The sequence below is a fragment of the Stegostoma tigrinum genome, chromosome 10 (genome assembly GCF_030684315.1).
Source record: "Stegostoma tigrinum isolate sSteTig4 chromosome 10, sSteTig4.hap1, whole genome shotgun sequence".
In the NCBI taxonomy this organism is placed as follows: domain Eukaryota; kingdom Metazoa; phylum Chordata; class Chondrichthyes; order Orectolobiformes; family Stegostomatidae; genus Stegostoma; species Stegostoma tigrinum.
This window is the reverse complement of record NC_081363.1, coordinates 21,067,203-21,082,973: the sequence shown is the minus strand read 5'-3', so window position 1 is coordinate 21,082,973 and position 15,771 is coordinate 21,067,203. Positions and strand designations below refer to the sequence as shown.

At 43.4% G+C, this 15,771-nt stretch overlaps 1 protein-coding gene across 4 annotated transcripts in view; it reads left to right on the top strand.

Annotated features, from left to right (window-relative positions):
- The first annotated feature begins 2,066 nt into the window (after positions 1-2,066).
- Positions 2,067-15,771, top strand: part of vrk1 (VRK serine/threonine kinase 1) — a 70,642-nt gene continuing 56,937 nt past the window's right edge. For 2 of the 4 annotated variants that reach the window (XM_048538138.2, XM_048538141.2), the window contains exons 1-3: positions 2,067-2,182; positions 10,463-10,657; positions 13,062-13,221. In XM_048538138.2, coding sequence (XP_048394095.1) covers positions 13,062-13,221 — 160 coding nt within the window. In that variant the 5' untranslated portion in view covers positions 2,067-2,182; positions 10,463-10,657. Of the gene's footprint in view, positions 2,183-8,816; positions 8,920-10,462; positions 10,658-13,061; positions 13,222-15,771 lie in introns of all 4 variants that reach the window. The other 2 variants (XM_048538139.2, XM_048538140.2) reach the window with 2 other exon arrangements.

Here is a 15,771-nt window from a genome sequence, read left to right as displayed (position 1 = left end):
GCACATCTATACTAGCCTGTCATCGAAGGCTTTCCTCCTTTCAGTTCAACAAACCTCAATTTTCATGTGATCTGTGCACTTCCTGTATAAACCTCCTATATTCATGTCCAGACCTTTAATGCACACTACAAACAGCAGCGAAGCAGCAGCAAACAATGTGGTACACCACTGGTTATAAATTTCCAGACACAAAGACTATCACACTACACAAACTGCCTCCAAACTGACTCCAATTTGCCAGATTTCCCTGGATTCCATGGGGTCTTAGTTTCTAAACCAATCTTCTATGTGAAACCTTGTCAAGAGCCTTACTGAAGTTCATGTAGACTACATCCAGCACACTTCCATAGATTAGGTGGTGGCATGGTAGTATTATCACTAGGCTACTAATCCAGAGATCCAGGCAATGTTCTGGGGACATGGCAGGTGACAGAATTTGAATTTAATAATACTCTGGACACAAAAGTCCGCTGATGGCCATGAAACAGTTGTCGATTGTCAAGGGAAAAAACCCATCTCATTCACTAATGTCCTTTAGGGAAGGAAATGAGCCATCCTTACCTGGTCTGGCCTACACATGACTCCAGACCCACTGCAATATGGTTGGCTTTTAACTGCCCTCTGGGCAATTAGGAATGGGCACTGAATGCTGGCCCATCCAGAGATGTTCACATCCTTTGATTGTATTAAAAGCCCTCATCCACACATCTAGTCACCTCTTCAAAAAAGTTGTTAGGCATGATCTCCTCTTGACAAAGCCATGCCATTCTTGATTAATCCTTGTCTCTTCATGTGGGGATTAATCTGTACCGCAGAATTTTCTCCAACAGTTCCTCCACCACAGATGTTAGACTCACTATACTTCCCAGTTTTATCCCTACCATTCTTCTTGAAAAATGGGTCCACATTGGCTGCGCCTCTGTCCTTTGGCACATTTCCTGTATCCAGAGGGGATTTAATGCCAGAGCCCTTGAAATCTACTCTGTTGCCACCCACAGCAACCTGGGATATCTCTCACCTGGTTTTATGGTCTCACCCAATTCTAAACCCATTAGAACTGTTAACACCATCTTCTGGTCAATTGTAGTTACTTTAAGGTACTGATCAAAAAATGTACAAATGGATTCATCCAAGATTGAGGTCATAAAATGTAAACTTGTTAAACTAGAAAATATGAAGTTATAAGTTAACTAAACTTCAAGGGCCTGATGGGCAGGCTAAGTTGTAACACCCCTCCATTGAGCTACAAGTGAGCTACCTAAAACAATGAACACAGAATAAAAAAGACAGAATGCAACATACAACGAATGAGAAAAAATCTGCCTATATTAACAGATGTTATTTTCACTTTGAGATTAAAGTGAACCATTTCTGAAAATCTAATCAAGTGTTTTTTTTCCTTCAGAGTAGTAGATTTGGGAAGGATTCTCAATGAAAACAGAAGGAAGAGGTTTTCATGATCTTGATCTGGCAACAGTGAAGGATAGCAACAAAGTTCCAAGTCAGGATGGTATGTCTTAGACAGGAACTTGCAAATGGTGGTGCCATGCAGCGATTTGGACAGAAATCAATGTTCCTGGTGTGGCTTCTGACCTAGACACATGGCTTCTACCTGGCACCTGAATCCGTATGTGGTGACCCTGCCAAATCACCAGGACACCCCCCAAAGCAAAAACAGAAATTGCAGAAGAATGTCAGCAGGGGACAAAATGCAGATGGAAATTGACATACCATGATTAAGTCTGATGAAGAACCACTGGACTCGAAACAGTAACTCTACTTTCTCTCCACACATGCTGCCAGATCAGCTGAGATTTTATAGCAAATTCTGGTTCTGAAGGTGAGATGATCTCCAGTTCCAAAGCTCTCATCAAGGATTTGGGGGTTAAGTGGGACTCTGCAGCAGAGGTGGGAGAGGTATTAAGTTGTTGTTGTTGTTGTTGTTGTAGGCTTTGATGGACAGTTAGTGGCTCCGCCTCCCGACTCACAATCTCACCGCGGATTGGGCAAAGGGCGGGGTCCGTCGCGGCTAATGGGATGCCTCTTTACTCATTGCGGTGCTGACCAATGAGGAGGATTGTTAGTGTGATCTGGCACGGGGCCACGGGAAATTGACAGTTTGTGCGCCAATTTCAGAGAGAGCGAGAGCGAGCGACCAGAAAGATCTCCATCAGCGGCTGGGGTGAGTGTGACCTGGGGTGGGCCAGATGGGACACAAGGCAAAAGGAGAAAACGCAGGCTCACAGCAAGCAGGCCGAAAACTCAAGCTGATCGCCCCATGTCTATTCACCGGTCTGTGCTGGAGCTGCTTCCGCATTAACCCCCTTAATCTGCATTACCCCCCCTCCCTCTGAATTAACGCCCCCTCCCTCTGAATTAACGCCCCCTGCATTACCCCCCCTCCCTCTGAATTAATGCCCCCTGCATTACCCCCCTCTGAATTAACGCCCCCTGCATTACCCCCCCTCCCTCTGAATTAACGCCCCCTGCATTACCCCCCCTCCCTCTGAATTAATGCCCCCTGCATTACCCCCCTCTGAATTAACGCCCCCTGCATTACCCCCCCCTGAATTAACGCCCCCTGCATTACCCCCCGTCCCTCCCTCTGAATTAACGCCCCCTGCATTACCCCCCCTCCCTCTGAATTAACGCCCCCTGCATTACCCCCCCTCCCTCTGAATTAACGCCCCCTGCATTAAACCCCTCCCTCTGAATTAATGCCCCCTGCATTAACTCCCCTCCCTCTGAATTAATGCCCCCTCCATTACCCCCCCTCTGAATTAACGCCCCCTCCATTACCCCCCCCCTCTGAATTAACGCCCCCTCCATTACCCCCCCTCCCTCTGAATTAATGCCCCCTCCATTACCCCCCCTCTGAATTAACGCCCCCTCCATTACCCCCCCTCCCTCTGAATTAACGCCCCCTCCATTACCCCCCTCCCTCTGAATTAACGCCCCCTCCATTACCCCCCTCCCTCTGAATTAACGCCCCCTCCATTACCCCCCTCCCTCTGAATTAACGCCCCCTCCATTACCCCCCTCCCTCTGAATTAACACCCCCTGCATTACACCCCGCCTCCGAATTAACGCCCCCTGCATTACCCACTCCCTCTGAATTAATGCCCCCTGCATTAAACCCCTCCCTCTGAATTAATGCCCCCTGCATTAACTCCCCTCCCTCTGAATTAATGCCCCCTGCATTAACTCCCCTCCCTCTGAATTAACGCCCCCTGCATTAACTCCCCTCCCTCTGAATTAACGCCCCCTGCATTACCCCCCTCTGAATTAATGCCCCCTGCATTACCCCCCCTCTGAATTAGCGCCCCCTGCATTAACTCGCCTCCCTCTGAATTAATGCCCCCTGCATTACCCCCCCTCTGAATTAACGCCCCCTGCATTACCCCACCTCTGAATTAACGCCCCCTGCATTAACTCCCCCCTCTAAATTAACGCCCCCTGCATTAACTCCCCTCCCTCTGAATTAATGTCCCCTGCATTACCCCCCCTCTGAATTAACGCCCCCTGCATTACCCCCCCCCGCATTACCCCCCCTCTGAATTAGCGCCCCCTGCATTAACTCCCCTCCCTCTGAATTAACGCACCCTGCATTACCCCTCCCTCCCTCTGAATTAACGCCCCCTGCATTATCCCTCCCTCCCTCTGAATTAACGCCCCCTGCATTACCCCCCCTTCTGAATTAACGCCCCCTGCATTACCCCTCCCTCCCTCTGAATTAACGCCCCCTGCATTAACTCCCCTCCCTCTGAATTAACGCCCCCTGCATTACCCCCCTCTGAATTAATGCCCCCTGCATTACCCCACCTCTGAATTAACGCCCCCTGCATTACCCCACCTCTGAATTAGCGCCCCCTGCATTAACTCCCCCCTCTGAATTAATGCCCCCTGCATTACCCCCCCTCTGAACTAACGCCCCCTGCATTACCCCCCCCTCTGAATTAGTGCCCCCTGCATTAACTCCCCTCCCTCTGAATTAACGCCCCCTGCATTAACTCCTCCCCCCCCTCTGAATTAACGCCCCCTGCATTAGCCTCCCCCTCTGAATTAACGCCCCCTGCATTAACCCCCGTCCCCCTGCATCCCTCTGCCTGAACCACCCTCGTCTTCACCCCTACTGCAGTGGCCTCCTGCCACTCCTCCCTGCAAACCCATCTGCTCTACTACCCTCACTCCAGTACCTGCCAACCCCTACCCTTACCCCAAACCCCCCCCCCACACAGACACCCTCCCTGCTGTCCCCACACTGTTTTCCCCCCCCCCAACTCTTCCCGCACTGCCTCTTGCACCTCCTCCGTCTGCCCACTCCCTCCACTGTTTGCCCTGTTGCTATCCTCTTCAACCCCTCCTCAACCCCTAATAATGTGATTCACCAAGGAATATGGTCATAAAGTAGTAGAAATATACAGCAAGGAAATAGACCATTCGGTCCAACTTGCCCACGCTGAGCAGGCATCTTAAATTAATCTAGTCTTATTTTCCAGTATTTGGGCCATTTCCCCATCCAGATGCCTTTTATACGTTGTAATTATACCAGCCTCCTCCTGTTCCTCGACTAGCTCATTCCATACATGCACCACCATCTGCTTGAAGTTTTCTCTTGTGTCCCTTTTACTCTTTTTTTTTTTCTCTCTCCTTAAGCCTATGCTTTGTAGTTTTGGATTCCCCAGTTGTGGGGAAAAGATTTTGACTAGCCATGCCCCTCATAGTTTTATAAACCTTTATAAGGTCACTCCTCAGCTGCTGACACTCCAAGGAAAATAGCCCTAGCTTATTCAGCCTCCCCCATTAGCTCAAACCCTCCAACCCTGTCATCATCTTTGTAAATATTTTCTGAGCCCGTTCAAGTTTCACAACATCCTTCCTATGGGAGGGAGACCAAAATTACATGCAGTATTCCAAAAGTGGCCGAACTAATGTTGTGTACAACCCCAACATGACCTCTCAACTCCTATACTCAAATGTACTGACCAATAAAGGCAAGCATACTGTAAGCCATCTTCACTACCCTGTCTACCTGACGCTCCACTTTCAAGGAACTATGAACCTGCACTCCAAGATCTGTTTGTCAGCAGCACTCCCCAGGACTTTACCATTACGTGTGTAAGTTCTGCCTTGATTTGCCTTTCCAAAATGCAGCACCTCTCATTAATCTAAATTAAATCTCTCTGCCACTTCTCGGCCCATTGGCCCATCTGATCAACATCCTGTTGTACTCTGAGGTAACCATTTTTTTTGCTGCCCTCCAAACCACCTATTTTCTTATCATCTGCAAACTTTCTAACCACACTTCCTATGTTCACGCCCAAATCATTTACAGAAATGACAAAAAGCAGTGGACCTAGCACCGATCCTTGTGGCACATGGCTAGTCACAGGCTTCCAGTCTTAAAAAGCAACCCTTGGCGATCTGTCTTCTGTCTTCCATATGATCTAACCTGTTAATCAGTCTACCACGTGGAACCTTGTCGAATGATGCGCTGAAGTCCGTATAGATCACAGCTCTGTGGTCATCTATCAAAGTGGCACGGTGGCTCAGTGGTTAGCACTGCTGCCTCACAGCACCGGGGACCCGGGTTCTATTCCACCTGTGGGCGACTGTCTGTGTGGAGTTTGCACATTCTCCCCGTGTCTGTATAGGATTCCACTGGGTGCTCCGGTTTCCTCCCTCAGTCCAAAGACCTGCAGGTTAGGGTGATTGGCCATGCTAAATTGCCCCTAGTGCTCAGAGATGTGTAGTTTAGGTGGATTATAGGGAGGCAGGTCTGGGTGGGATTATCTGAGGGTCACTGTAAGCTTGTTGGGCCAAAGGGCCTGTTTGCACGCTGTAGGGATTCTATGATTCAATACTCTTCGTTACTTATACCAACTCAATCAAGTTACTGAAAGAAACACATTTTCCCTGTGCACAGCCACATTGACTACCCCATATCGTTCTTTCCCTCCAACAACTTGCCCATCATTGATGTCAGGCTCACCGGCCTGTAGTTTTGTAGGAAAAAAGCTTTGCCTTTAGTTGTTGGAGAGCAGTCATCTCAGCTCCCAGGACCTGTCTGCAGGTGTACCTTAAGATACTCCTTGGATACTGAAACAGTCCGTGTTCAAACGCAGGCTTGGGCTGACAAGTGGCAAGGAGTATTTGAGCATATACATGCCAGACAATGAGCATATCAGAGTCATAGAGGCAGCCAACACGGAAACAGACCCTTTGGTCCATTTTGTATGTCCCGACCAGATATCTTAAATTATTCTAGTCCCTTTGCCAGTATTTGGCCCGTATCCCTCCGAATCATTCCTATTCATATACCTATCCAGGTACCTTTTAAATGTTCTAATTATAGCAGCATCCACCATTTCCTTTGGCAGTTCATTCCAGACACACACCGCCCTCTCTGTGGAAAAAGTTGCCCCTTAGGTCCCTTTTAAATCTGCACCCGCTCTCCTTAAACCTATGACCTGTAGTTTTGGATTCCCCTATCGTGGGGAAAAGACCTTGACTATCCATGTCCCTCACAGTTTTAGGAACCTAAGGTCATACATCAGCGTCTGACATTCCAGGGAAAATAGCTCCAGCCTATTCAGCGTCTCCCTTTAGCTCAGATCCTCCAATCCTGGCAACATTCCTTGTAAATCCTTTCTGAACCTTTCAAGTTTCACAACATCTTCCCTATAGCAGGGAGACCAGAATTGTGTGCAGTATTTCAAAGTATGCTAACCGATGTCCCGTACAGCTGCAACATGACCTCAACTCCTATACTCAATGCACTCATCAATAAAGACAGGCATTTCAAATGCTGCCTTCACTACTCTGTTTATGTGCATCTCCACCTGTAAGGAACGATGAGCCTTCTTCAAGCAGCTAGCGGCAGGTTTCTGAAAAAAAAAGCTGGCCAGCCAGCAACGTCCACATCCCATAAGTGAATGAGAAAATACAGATTGTGGCCCAGGCTTTTCTAGAGGAGGACTTTTTTTTAGGGGTTGGCTTCCTCACTTGTCAATCTCATTCTGCCGGTAATATTTGGCATTCATGATTCCAGCATTGAAATAGGAATATCTTACAACAACTGCACAGAGTGCTGGTGAGGCTGCACCTGGAATTGTACAGAGTACAGTTTTGGTCCCCGTATTAAAGAAAGGATGTCCTTTGGAGGCAATTCAAAAGAAATTCATTCGGCTCATTCCTCAGTTTGAATTATCAAAATGGCTAAACTGGTGTGGCCTTTAATACATGAGAGTTTCGAAGAATGAGAGGAGGGGTTCTCATGGTAGTGGTACTGTAGGGGGAGAAAATAGAAAATAAAGCAGACTGAGAAGCCCTTCTTGTGGTGTAGTGGTAGTGTTCTACCCCCTGGACTGAAAGACTCCAGTTCGTCCCACCTGCTTCAGAGTATGCAATGACATCTCTGGATAGGTTGATTAGAAAAATAGGTGAAAGTTTTTAAAATAAAATTGGAAGAATAAAGGGGTTAAAGATGGCTCTTGTGGCACAGTGTTAGGGTCCCTACCACCTGAACCAAGAGGCTCAGGTTTTTGTCCGACCTGCTCCAGTAGTATGTAATGACATCCCTGAACAGTTTAATCAGAAAATATTTAGAGGAGGTGGGACAAGGCTGTGATGGCACAGTGATAATATCCTGGAGCCTGGAGGTCTAGGATCATGTCTGTCTTTGTCCAGAATTGTGTAATATGTCTCTGAATTAGAAAATGTATTGAAAAATGAGCAGTGATCTTTTAGAAACATTGTTTCTGGTATGGTGGAGGGGTCGGCATTTGATGGGATGGATGTTGTGAAGATTTTCCTACTGGTTGGGGATCGTGAATTATGGGATATAAGTACAAAAAAGAGGGGCAATCACTTAAACCTGAGGTGCAAAGGAATTTCTTTCAGAGGGTAATGAAGGTTTGAAATCCTCCATGTAGCATCAAGGAAACTCCATCACTAAGTATTTAAAGAGGACGTGGGTAGATTTTTGAAATATTGGTGGATTCAGGCCCCTGAGCTGGCACGAAAGAGGAGTTGAGGCCTGGGATGGATCAGCCATGATCTTGTTGAATGGCAGAGTAGATTTTAGGGGCCAAATGGCCTGCTGCTGCCCTTGTTATGTTCTTATCTCACTGGCAGGTATATAAATGAATGTTCCTAGAAGAGATTGACACTAGTGATGAGAGACAGAGAGGTAATGCCTCTTAATAGTTTGGACCTGTCAGCTAACAGATTTTTGCTTTGAGAAGTTTAGATTATCATCCATTGTGGAAAATAGTTGAGGCTATGTTATTCTGCCGAATGTAGTGGGAAAGTATACTCATTTCCTAAATTTTATTCAGTATTTATTTAAGAAAAGTCTATCCCAAAATCTTAAATGCTATTTACTTATTCTGCTTTCTCAGTTGTTAACCTGTAAATAATTATATTCAAATGTTGTTTAACTCTGCTTTTGTATCCAAATTTGGTGAGCAGTTTGTGATTGTGAGACAAAAGAGCATCACTAACCATGTCATTACTGTTGTGATGTCACTTCAATAGGCATTAAATTTAAAGACTTGCAGGGAGTAAGTTGTTCTGTGAAATCCACAACTATATTTAGTTAAACTATATTACAAGGCACTAATGCATTTTTAGGACCATGTTTTCTTTACAAATCATGAGCATTTGGCTACTTTGGTTTATGATGTGCTGTCCTTGATAGCTATATTATTGCAAGACTGAAAAAGTAATTGTATTTGTCTAATTTCATGAACTATGATAGTGAAATTAAATGATCTTATTACTGAGATCTTCTCTTAACTCCCTTTTATATGTAGCTTTTCTGTTGCTCGTATCTTCTGTAAATGCCAATGTTATGGTTCCTGGACTGTATGTCCCGCGGTACTAAAAGCAACTGTCGTAGACCAGGATTGTTATGAGGTGAGCTGCTTAAAAAGTAAGAATTGAGAGAGAAGTGATATTTTGTTGACGTGCACTTCTTCATTAAACATTACACTTTTGTAACACAGTAAACTTACTGTTCAAATTTTATCAGCAGTCTTTCATCGACAAATAGATTTTTGAAGGTAATTGATGCCAGGTATTCACAAATGTTTTTACTGGCATATGTTATCTGTGTTCGATTGCCTTGAGGTGGTGATTCTGGTCACCTGATCAAACTCATAAGTAGTTTTCTTTATGGTGCCTTATACAACTAGATAACTTGCTCAGTTGTTTGAGAGAGCATTTTAGAACTAGCTATATTGACATGGGCTTGGAGCCATGGACCATAGTCCGCAAGCACAGCAGATCTTCTTCCTTATACATTAGTGAGCATATAGGGTCTGGATTTAATGTGTTCCATTCAAAAGATATCATTTCTGATACTGCAGAATTCCCTTGTTACTGCATTAGAGAGGCAGTTGAGAAATAGTGTTCAAGTTTCTAAAGTGAAAAATTGCTTTGACTTCTAAGAAAAAGGTGGTCCAATTGAGTCACAACTGCCATCTGAGGAAAGTATGGATGGTAGATGTCAGGAAATGTTTGCCTGACATACGGCGTGCCGGCAGTCAGGGATAACATAAAAATATGAAATAAATTTGCATTTGTATTGTACCTTCCATAGCCTCAAAATAATTATTTTGAAGTATAGTCATGTTTGACAAATATGTTTGATTCTTTGAAGATATAACTGGTATGGTGGATAAAAGTGAACCAGTAGATCTACTATATTTGGATGACTAGAATGCTTTCGATAAACAAGGTACCATGTTAATGGTTTTTGCACCAGATGAGAGCTTATGGTGTTGAGAGTAAAATATTAGCTTGGATAGGGATTGAAGAAGTGACTGGAAACCATGTTGGGATAAAGAAATATTTTCAAGTGTCAAACATCAAATACTGTGTTGCTAAAAGGATCGGTGCTGGGGCCTGAATTATTTAAAATCTACATCAATGACTTGGATGAAGGGACAGACTATTAACAGTCAATTTGCTAATGATGAGAGTCGGGAACCAATTTTTAAGGGAAATGCAGGGGTTACAAACAAATACAGATGGGTTAAGTGAGTGATCAAACCTTTGGTTAATAGAGTATCGTGTGGAAAAATGTGAGCTTGTTCTGTTTGTCAAGAAAATAGAACTACAGAATATTATCTCAATGGAGAGTGACTGCAAAATGCTGCCACACAGAGGGATCAGTATGGCCACACACAGGAATTCCAAAAAGATTGCATACATGTAGAGTCAGTGATTAGGAAGGTTACAGAATGTTGATAGGGAGCTAGGCAAGAAAGTGGACTTAAGGCAAAAATCAACTGGCTCTGATCTTATTGAATGGCAGAGTGGGTTCACTGGATGTAATGTCTGATTTTTCTTTTTGTATTCGCTGCTAATGTATGAAATGTGACAGTCGAGTTGCACAGTAATGCCCAATAAGCAGAGATGTAACAATTAACAGTTAATCTATTTTGTTTTGTTCAAGGGATAAATGCTTTCCACGACACCAAAATAACCACCCCTGCTCTTCAAACAGTGCCTTGGCACATTGTACATCATCTGAAGGGGGAGACAGGGCTTCGATATAACTCCTTCTGCAAAAGACAGCACCTTCTACGAAATCCAGATTATCTTCTTCAGTCTCGAGTGTAATTTGAACCCACAACCTTCTAGCTAAAAGGCAAGAGTCTTGAAGAGAAGAAAGAAAGGAACTCTCGAAATGTCTTGAATGTTTGGGGAAGAAACAGCTTAGGAAGGCAAAAAACATTCACTCCGAATTGTTAAGGACTCACTTTGTGTTAGAGGAAATTGAGTGGGAAATCAAAACTGAAAATAATGTCTACCGTTTTACTTTAAATATGCCAATAATAATCTGACATGTTAATTCTTTGGTGAATGAGCACAAATAATTGAGAGTTGTCTTGCCATATTTTCAGGTTGGACAGAAGTCTGTCCAAATCCCTGAAGATCAGAAAATTCAAAAAATGACTCTAATTTTCACAGTGTTAACTCAGAAATGATAAAACTGTAGACCAAAAAGTATTGGGAAATTGTTGAAAGGTTTTGAGGCTTATTATAAGTAATTGTCTTGTGGCAAATGAGCTCATCATAGAATGTCAGCACTGGCTTAACTGCACTGAGTAGGCTAGACAGATATTTTGGAAGGGACAGTAGATCTCTGGAAAGCATTTGACTTTGACAGTGATTGTCCATTGCATTGCAAGAGGTTGCAAAAGTAAATTATATGCTGCAAACCTGAAATTAAAGCAGAAAAGTCTGGGAATATTGACGCCTGGTTGCATCTGTGAAGTGAGAAAGTGTTAATTAGATTCCCTACAGTGTGGAAACAGGCCCTTCGGCCCAACATGTCCACACCACCCCTTGAAGCGTCCCACCCAGACCCATCCCCCTATAACCCACACACCCCTGAACCCTACGGGAAATTTAGCATGGCCAATCCACCTAGTCTGCACATCTTTGGACTGTGGGAGGAAACCGGAGCACCCAGAGGAAACCCACGCAGTCACGGGGAGAATGTGCAAATTCCACACAGACAGTCACCCGAGGTGAGAATCGAACCCGGGTCCCCGGCGCTGTGAGGCTGCAGTGCTAACCACTGAGCCACCATGCTGCCCCAAATGTGTTGGTAGTTGATCAAAAATATTCAAGGCAAAAATAAGTCCTAAAGTAAGGAATAAAGACCTAAGGTGGAGTGAAACTACAGGGATTCAACAGTAAAAGTGATGAATTTCCTAGGTAAAAAGAGATGCTAAAAGTCAAATAAGAAACAAGATGAGTCCAGAATAAGTGTAAATATGTATAATAGAATTATCACCAGAAACTGTCGTTAGGTAAAATGGGAACAGGTGTCTCAGACAAAAGGTGAGGTACTGTACCTTGTGTTTTTCATTGAGCGATAGAGCCTTACAGCTTGGATATCGACCGTTTGGTCCAGCTAGTCCACACCAACCATGTTACCAAAAGAAACTCGTCCCAAATGCCTGCATTTGGCTCATATCTCTCCAAACATTGCCTTTTAATGTACTTTCCAAATGTCTTTTAAATGTTGTTACTGTGGCTGCATCCACCACTTTCTTTGGCAGTCCTTCTTACACTAACCGTTCTATGAAAAAAAGCAAGTTGCCCATCATGTCATTTTTAAATCTTTTCCCTCTCACCTTAAAAATATTTCTCCATGTTTATAATTTGCCTACCTTAATGAAAATACTTACGATATTCACCTTATCTATGTCCCTCGTGATTTTACAAACCTGTATTAGTCACCCCTCAACCAGCTACGCTCAAAATAATCCCAGTCTGTCCAGCCTATTTTTATATCTCAAACACCGCCATCCCTGGCAACGTCCTGGTACATCTTTTCTGAGCCCTCCCCAGTTGTTAATATCCTTCCTATAACAAGATAACCAGAACTGCACACACTGTTCCAGAAGAGGCCACACACCAATGTCCTGTTACAACCTCAACATGACCTCCTAACTTAGAGGTCTGAAAAGTGAAGACAAGCATCCTAAATGCCTTCTAAACCACCCTGTCTACCTATAATGCACATTTCAAAGAATTATGTGCCTGAGACCTGGTAGCATGTAAATTGGCTGCCGTTCTGCTCAATGTTACAATGGTCACTGTCCTGGAGAAATAGTGTTGGTTGTGAAGTAGTTTGCAATTTCCTGAAACTGTGAAAGGTTCTGAACAAGTGCCATTTTGTTTTGCGGTATTCTATCAAGTATAGGCTCTCAGGTACAAAACTTAGAGGGGGAGAAAAAGTTTTGTGTTCTTCTGATGCAGCAGGATGTTCCATGGACCAGAGGTTAAAAAACACAAGGAATGTGCTCTGAGAAACTGATGTACCTGGTAACAAACATTGTGTCTTAGAAGGCCTGTGGGACTTAATTACCTCATTATAATTAACAAATACGCAGAAAATATTTTAAAATTTTTTAACTGTGTGAGGATTTTGTGGGTTAGTCTCAGAACCTCTACTTATGCAAAGAAATAAGTGTTCATTATTCTTCTGTTTAAGTTGTTTGAAATTATTCTTCTCATGTGTTTTTTTAAAATTTCAGATGCCTCCCAAACGTATTCCAGCTGTCAGAACAAGAGCGCCACCCAAGAGAAAGATGGCAGAGGAACTTAAACCAGGGGAAGTGCTGACTGATACTGCTAAGAAGCAATGGAAAATTGGGAAGCCAATCGGGAAGGGTGGATTTGGCCTCTTGTATTTGGGTAAATACGGGCAATGGACCTTGAGCCTCTCGAAAGAGAGGTGGCATGTATTAACTGTCATGTTGATTCATCTAACACTTTGAAGCACAAAGTTTTAACGGCTCACTGGTAATTGTAAAGGCAGTTTCTGTTTCTAGTGAAGACCAAGTAGTTCAGTTACTTGGTGTAATGGAATTTCTCCATGTGGACTTAAAGTAGAGTCCTACAGTGATACTTATTTAAAGCTAGTTTATTGTTTAGTTCATAAATGGCAGTTTTCTGCATATGTCAGCACTGTCTCAGGTTGAAAACACAATTCTCCATGCATAAGCCGATTTGATTTGGTACGATAATAGGAAAATTATAATTCACCTTCTATTTATAAAACACATAGTAAAGCATCCCAGGTTTTAAGGAGCATCTTACACACAAACGTGCAAATTAGGATCAGAGGTATGATGTTTGTCACTTGAGCTTTCTGTGTCATATATTAAGATAATGTCTAATCTTGTGTTTTGAATTCCACATTGTCAGCCATCCCCAATAACTTTGCTTCCATCGTCTAATAATTCACCTTAAAAATATTGTCGAGTCTTGCCTTCATTTCCTGAGAGACAGTTCCATAGTTGCACAACCACTTGAGGTAAATAGAATTCTACACATTTCTGTTCGAAAATAGTGATCTCTAATTTCAACATAAGGTCTCCTAGCTCTGGACAGTCCACAAGAGTAAAGCATCCTTTCCACATCTACCTTGTCAGGATCACTTAGGATCACCCCTCAGTCTTCTAACCTCTAAACAGGGGTGCTACGATAGGCATTTTGCAGTCATCTGGGTGCCTGCCTGACTAGAGTGATTCATGAAAGACCATACCAATGGTTTTACAATTTCCTTGGATATCTCCTTCAGAACTCTGGTGCAGTCTCCATCTGGTTTGAGTGATTTATCTTAACCTTTCAAAATTGATGCAAAATACCTCTTCAGTTCCTGTACTATTTCTTTGTGCCCCATTACTATTCTTTCAGCCTCCTTTTCCAACTGTCCAATGTACACTTTTGCCTCTCTTACCTTTTATATATCTAAAAGCTCTCTTGTGGTCTTTTATACTACATGCTGGCTTGTCCTCCTGTTTGTTTTTTCTCACCTTATTTCTTTTTCTTTTGCTTTTATGCTGTCTCTTACTTCCTTTGTCAGCCACTGTTGGCTCATGCTCCCCTTAGTATGTTGTTCCTTCCTTGAGATGAATTTCTGTTATCCCACCAAAATTACCCCCATAAACTCCTGCCATTGTTGCTCTACCATCCTCCCTCTCGGCACCCTTCCAATGAACTCTGACCAGTTCCTCCCTCGTGTGTCTGTAGTTAGCTTTAATACTGTACTTGTAATACTGTTAGATCTGATTCTCCCTTAAGCTTCTCCCTCACAAACTGCAGGGTGAATTCTAACATATTTTGGTCACTACTCGTGAGGGATTTCTTCATCTTAAATTCCTAATCAAATCTGCCTCACTCTATATCGTTGAATCCAGAATTGCCTGTACCCTCTTGGGCACTACCACAATCTGTTCAGAAAAACTCTTAGATATTCCACAAGTTCTAGTCTTTGGGATCAATACCAAACTGTTTTCCCCAGCCATTGTGCATATTGGAGACCCCTGTGATTATTTCAATAGTGTCTACCTTACGGCTTTTTCTAACTACCATCTCTGTTTTCTGCTATCATCCTGACAACTGTGGGGCCATGTACATAACTCCCATCTTGTCTTTATTCCTTAGTCATTCCTCAACTCTATCTACATAGATTCTATATCTTCAGATTCTATATCACTTGCTGCTATCAATTTAATTTAATTTTCTTTTAAACTAACAAGACAACCCCATCATCACTGTCCATCTGCATGTCATTTTGTCAGGATGTTTATCCTTGGATATTTAGCTCCCAGCCCCGATCTCCTTATCTCTAATATCCATAAAATTATCCCTGTCAATTCCAATCTGTGCTGCAGGCTCATTTACTTTGTATTCAAATGCATGCAGCACAAGAAACCACACCTTCTGTCCTGCTTTAACTGCCCCCTTCTCATAGTTGCCCCCTCATCTGCTGTGCCTGAAATTAGATTCCTGAGCCTTTTCATATTCTGTCATATTACTTTTTTCCTGAAAACTTGGATAACCTCTGCTGAGCCCTGCCTCCTTGACTTTTCTCATAATTTTCCACGTAACTGAATCCACCCCTACACTTTAGTTTAATGCCCTATCCGCAGTCCTAGTTATGCCATTTGCTAGAATTCTGGTCTCATCATGATTCAGGTGGACCCCATCACAACAGAACAGCTCCCTCCTTCCCTAGTTCTGGTGCAATGACCAGTTAATTTGAACCTGTTTCAATTTTTGATCCATGTATTGACTACTTTGTTCTTGTTGACCCAGTGCCAATTATTCACTGCTCAGGTTGTAATCCTACAATTACATTTTTGATTCTGTATTTTAATTTAGCCCCTAGCTGTTCATATTCCAGCTGTGCATTTGTGAACCAAGAATAACTAGATCTTTCCCCTCCCACTCCAAGTT